The sequence below is a fragment of the Colias eurytheme genome, chromosome 3, assembly GCF_061535395.1.
Source record: "Colias eurytheme isolate Ceu_HAF_F1 chromosome 3, ilColEury1 Martin Lab GWU primary, whole genome shotgun sequence".
Classification (NCBI taxonomy): Eukaryota; Metazoa; Arthropoda; class Insecta; order Lepidoptera; family Pieridae; genus Colias; species Colias eurytheme.
The window spans coordinates 2931824-2938258 of NC_142982.1; the positions used below are offsets into that span (position 1 = coordinate 2931824).

Sequence of the window (6435 nt, forward strand, 5' to 3'; positions counted from 1 at the left end):
ACCATTGCATTCCACATTGAGCTCTATTTACAGTTTCTAAATTTCATTAAAATTTGCGAAGTAATTTAAGCACAAAACAAAAAAAGAACCAAAGCCTTTCATATTGCATGTTGGGGATAGTCATTAGTCATATCTCATACTAAATGTATGGGCGTGTTCGATGTATTTTTTTTTTTTTGATATTTCCCGTTTTATTTTTAAAAAGTTATTATTGTCATTTTACTGATTTTTTTTGATATCTGCAATAGTTACGGAATAATCGCCTGGATTACACCCTGTATAGTAGTAGTGAAGTCCCATGTCCCCAAGTGGGGTAAGGGGCAGATGCATTATTCATACACCTGTTTCACTGATCGATTTTCATTAGGGACAAGTAGGTGATCAGCCTTCTGTGTCCTGTCAGACCGAGACATTTTTTTTTCTTAGTCTCCACGGGGAATCGAACCCAGGATCCCTCAGTTCTAAGCTAACGCGTCAATCATTGTACCGAGGAGGCGGTCACAATAAAAATGAAAATTAAATGAAAATTGTTATCCAACACTTTATTACAATACAATTTTATATTTAAAATATCATTTATTTAACTTAATTTAAATAATTTTACTTACAAGGTAATTAAACTGTTTTACATTAAAATAAAAATTCCAAATAATTAATCATTCTATATTAGAGTTCTGTTTTTTTTTATTATATTTTATTTGTATTTCATTTCTGTTCTGTCTTTTTCGTTCCTATAAAATGCATAAAATGTGGAATTAAATGTAATGACGTAGTGAGAACTAGATCAACTGACCTAGTAACTGACTTAAATTATTTTCTTTACATTAACAATTTGTTGGTGTTAATAAAAAAAACAATTGATTGTGCTCTAAATCATTTAATAAACACATTCAAATTATTAGTTACAAATAAACACAATAAAAAAGACGTGTGGCACTCGGGGACTGCCGCGTTAAAGCTATTGCATAGCATGCCTTCAAGCCACACCTCCGAGCCCGTCGGAGTGGGGAGCGTGAGGTTTTTTCGTTACGCATTTTCTGGATTCGGTCCCCGCGCTCAAGGCCCGCGATAGAAGCTATGCAATAGCTTATAAACACGCCTAACAACACAACACATTCAATGAATCTAATAAGAAATAAGTAAAATTAATAAAATCAGAAATCAAACAAATGAAGTAAAGAAGAATAAGGTATTTCCATAAATATGGTGCATTTCCACCAATAATGTGCGAGGAATGTGTTTGTAAATAACCAATCATATCGCTTCATTTGGTTTGAAGTTTGGAGCGATACTATTGGTTATTTATAAACACATTCCTCGCTACACACCCTCGCACATTATTGGTCGACATTATAGTCTACTGCTACGTCACTCATCACTTGAATCCATGTGACACTGATTTTCAGGGTTACCATGATGTCATAGTAGAATTGTTTCCAACTAGCGGACCGCCCCGGCTTCGCCCGTACATGTTTATGTTTTCCTCCCTATTAGACCCATCCTTCAAGGAATATTGTAATGAAAGACTTGGTGAAATTGGTTCAGCTGTTCTGGAGTTTGTGCATTTTGCCGTTTGCGATTAAGTGATGGCGTTAGACGACCTATATAGTCGGCTATTTTTCTACACTGGAAATAAAACTGCTTAAAGACGTCATGGTATGGGAGCAATTCAGTTCATCTTAGAACTGATCCAGCCTAAATACATGTACACATTCGTGGAGACATCTGGATAGCCGATACCACATGGCGTAACACCAAAAGATATGACGCCCACCAGTCTTCCAGTACATGCCAAAGGACCACCAGAATCACCCTGTAAATGATTATAAATCTCATAAATTTCCAACAATCCAAAATCTTTTATAAAATTTAAGTTATAAATTTATAAAGAATAGAAAAAATTCGATCACGAGGCTGGACTCGAACCTGCATCCTTGCCACTCGTGTGGCTGAGTTGGTCAGGCATCCGCCCCGGAATGGCGCGAGAGGATGCGGGTTCGAGTCCCGCCTCCTGATCGATTTTTTTCTATTCTTTATAAATTTATATTAATAAAGCATTTGAATACCATAAAACCAAAATATCAATTTCAAAATTTATGTTCAATAACGCTCGTTTTTATATTTTTGTGTATAAAAGTGAAACTTTTATTACATCGTCTCAAACTTTTTTGGTCTGTGTAGCGCATGTCGCGTGTATCGCGGCTGCCGAGTAGGTATACCTACTCGGCAGCCGACCGTCACGCGACATGCGCTACACAAAGCAGTGTTCGGAACTGTTCGAACAGTTTCACTTTTACCGTGGTTTCATAAAACCACACAACATTTTTTACTTAATACGAAGATAATATGATAAAAAAATTCGCATAGGCTTGCCGAAGATCGACGAGACTCGTGTCTCTGTTATTTAAATGGTATCACAATAAAATTAATATTCAAGGCAAAAAATATTTTAATAAAAGTAATTGTTTAAAAAAGTAATTAGTATTTTTTTATCTTTGACGTATAAAAACTGTTTAAATTAACTTTTTGGTTACATGACGAGCACTATATCATAAAAAAAGACAACGAGTGAGTTTACATAGCGGTTGCGTATGACCGATCCGACAAAAAGTTACCTACTTTCTTTTAATATAGCCATCTCGTTTGAGATGGAAATCCTTCAACAACTAAATCTTGCGATTATTTGTTGGTAGAAGTAAAGGCAGGCTTTCATTGTTTATGGATTACTTACTTGACATTCGCCTCTACCAGGCCCAGCAGCTGTACAAACTTGTTGTTCCGTCAGCGGTTGTATAGCCCGATATCTCTCTAAATCACTTCTGCATTGTTCTATCGATATTGTGTTCACATTCAGCATTTGTAATTGATCGGGACTAATCATGTCATCCTGAGAAAATCAAATTCAGCAATTAATTAAAGGGTAATTTTTGCATGGAACTTTCCCATAATATCTAGGGATTTTGTTCAAGCCAAAGAGTTGCTTGATTTTGGTTTGCGAAAACATGCCCTTATTATTTTGTATCTCACTCCGTAATTATATGTTTCATGTTTCTCATTTCCATAATACTCAGGTACCACCAGATGGAAGGTACCCGGTATTTTAGAAGGCTTACGTGGGCACACAGATTCAACAGGCAGAAGCCCTTTGAGAATTTTAATGTTACGGTGACTATGAAAACTTACATCCGTGTATCCCCATCCTGATATGACACACGCCGTTCCAGCAGAGATATCAGAATCAGGTAATGGTATGGGAGCAACATTGTCGTTGAAACTGATCTCAGACAACAATTTAACTAAAGAAATATCGTTCTTTAAGGATCTGCTATTATAGTCTTCGTGGTTTATAAATTCTTGAGGTTGATATCTGGTGCCACCTGACCGGAGAGAGTTCGTGCCAACAACAATTGTAACGGAATCGGCTGGAAAACTAAAAAATTAAATGCGTAAAAATTAAAAATGAAAGTATCAACGCTATATTTAATGTTTTCCATTGAACGAGTATACTCATATAATATATATTGAAATTGAAATCATGTTATTAATTTTAGTGTTTTCTCTGTTATTGTTACTCTTTCTTGTTGTGATTTTGTCTTATCTAACTTTTACGGTTCTTTTGTTATGTCTATATGTGTGTGTTGTACTGCCCTTGATAAATAAATGTTTCTTTCTTTCTAAATTTTGATGGGAAATAACATTAATTTTAGATTAGATAGCTTCTACTTTGTCAGAATACCTAACTCCTTGCTTCCTAATAACATACCTGCTTGTGCAATGAGCAGCTGTAAGTATCCACAAAGGTGCAATGACGGCTCCACCACAGAAATGATTGTCCAACCCGATTCTTCTAAATGATACTTGATATCTAAAAGCACCCTCCGGAGCGTCCTGCCCTCCAACTATTCTTGTACTAAGCCCTGTTTGGATGAAAATCTTAATATATATAAATCTCGTGTCACAATGTTTGTCCTCAATGGACTCCTAAACCACTTAACCGATTAAAATAAAATTCGCACACCATATTGTGTAGTTCGATCCAACTTGAGAGATAGGATAGTTTAAACATGTAGGTAGGTACCACGGGGCGGACCGCTAGTACTTATTATATAGCTTGCTTAAAAGCAGATGATCTTAAGTAATCGATACAAAGAAAATAAAACAAATAGGTTGTGCTGGATATGTTACACACAATTCTAAACCGTATAACATTGTGAAAACTTCAAACGAAAAAAATATTTAACTTTCCTTACTTTTATAAAGGAATTCTCTCATACACTATCTTATCAATAAGTTTGAACAATCTCAGTATTAATTAATGATATTTTAAACCATTTAATATAAATTTTACTTACCCGCCTCCACCCAAGGTACAATAAAGAAACAAAAAATAATAATTTTAAACATCTTGTTTGCTTCAGGAAAATATGTTTATTTGTTTTCAGCGAAATTGCTTTTAATATATACCATTTTGAATAAGTAAAGCAATGTTCACCTTTGTAAAACCGTTAAATACCCGTATAGAATATTAATTCAAATTCTACAATTTACATTACAGTATGGATTTTAATCAAATTTATCTTTCTATTAAATATTTTAAAGGTCAAGTTTTGTGTTCCAATCATATAATAGATCATCTATTTTAATAATTATTTATAATACATATCTACAGATATGCAATATTAGATGCTCACCATTAATGTAGGATAAAAGTAAAAATGGACCCATGAATGTGCCCTGAGGCACACCACTATAGAAAATACATATTATTATGAAAAAAAATCTTACTGCATAATTGTGCACGAGCCTCTAATGCATTTCAAGAAAATTAAAAAACGCATTATTTACTGTTAACAGCCACAACATACAATCATTTATTTTTTGCGTGTAAATTGAAATTAAAAGTTTATTGTCTTCTTAATTTTCTTCTAAACTAGCTGCTCCGCGCGGTTTCACCCCCGTGGCTCCACCCCTGTTGGTCGTAGCGTGATGATATTTTATACTATAACCTTCCTCGATAGATGGGCTATCTAACACCGAAAGAATTTTTCAATATTAGTATAGATTCTATATTGAGTTCTGTAACTGGGAAGAAGAATTGCATAGGTAGTTATAAAGTAAAATATTAGTATTGTAATGAATTTTCATTGACACGAGAAAAAGATTAAGTATTAGATACCTACTTTTGATTCTTAAAAAACTCAAGAACGCTTTAATCGTAACTAAAGGGGAAAGGAAATCCCCACGGAAATTAAATGTTTCACAGCGATAAAAAGTAGCCTACCTCAATCTCTAGACCACCATCTTCGGACACAAAAATCATTAAAAATCCAGTATGGTGTAAGAAATTATTATATGTAACACGCTTTCTTTTATTATCTTAAACTTCTTACACTCCTGTCAGTAAAAACGAGCAAATATGACTTCATGGTGATTGAAGCTAAACAAAAATGGAATTAAATTTACAATTTAAAGGGACTTTAAGGGCCGGCGCAGATATCATCATTGTCATACTATTATCGACATTGTTCTTAATTCTATCTGAGCCGGCCCCTCATTGTAATTTATCTATGTATCTATACTAATATTATAAAGCTGAAGAGTTTGTTTGTTTGTTTGAACTTGCTAATCTCAGGATCGTGTCTGATTGGAAAAATTATTACGCTATATTACTTATATCATCACGCTAAGAACAACAGGAGCGGAGCACTGCCCGTAAAACCGCGGGACAGAGCTAGTAAAGTATGAAATTAATAGTACCTACTTGCATATTAATATTTTTCAAAATGCTTGCGAAAGCGAAGTCAACATAATATAATATACCTACGTATATTGTAATGTAAATGTGTTAAAATATTATGTACTTAGGTACATTAATATTTATACACTTTCTTGGAAATTAAGACGATTAGTTTTGCAGCGATTATTTTTTGTTTTAAGGATAGTGTTAAAAACACAAAAGATATGACAAACCTCTAAATAAGAAAATAAATTAGTATATCGAAGGTTAGATTTTAAATTGCAATTAATGTTAAACCTCAATTATAAATTGTAAATATCCTTCTAGAAGAAGTCTCTTAATAATTAAATGTCTCAGGGGTTTGAGTTAATTAAAAAGTAAAAAAAGCCTATTACAACTCAGGCTCATACATCATGCAAAATTTTCTCAAAATCAAATAGTTCAGGATCAATCGCCCATTTTTGCAAGTGATTACTATCAAGCTAATTTTTCGTGAGTAGCTTTATTTTGATGAGACGCCCAATAATTTCCTGTACGAAACTCTCGATTGTGGTAGTTAACAGAGGTAACAAGGATAAAATGTTTTGATTTGATGGTTCTCAAATATTTGTTGCGATATGCATCAAGCCTCAGGCCTCAGGGACAATTGCAGCTCGGGCCGAAAATACCTAGGAAAATTACGCAAATTAGACGTTCCG

The 6435-nt window shown here is 33.9% G+C and overlaps 1 protein-coding gene across 1 annotated transcript; it reads right to left on the minus strand.

Annotated features, from left to right (window-relative positions):
• Positions 1-1669: 1669 nt before the first annotated feature.
• Positions 1670-4404, minus strand: LOC149909418 (chymotrypsin-2-like). The gene is made up of 5 exons (XM_090120170.1): positions 4353-4404; positions 3764-3917; positions 3184-3430; positions 2732-2887; positions 1670-1813 (listed from the first exon to the last, which is right to left on the minus strand). The coding sequence occupies exons 1-5, from the start codon at positions 4402-4404 to the stop codon at positions 1670-1672; spliced, it is 753 nt and encodes a 250-aa protein (XP_089976296.1).
• Positions 4405-6435: the final 2031 nt, after the last annotated feature.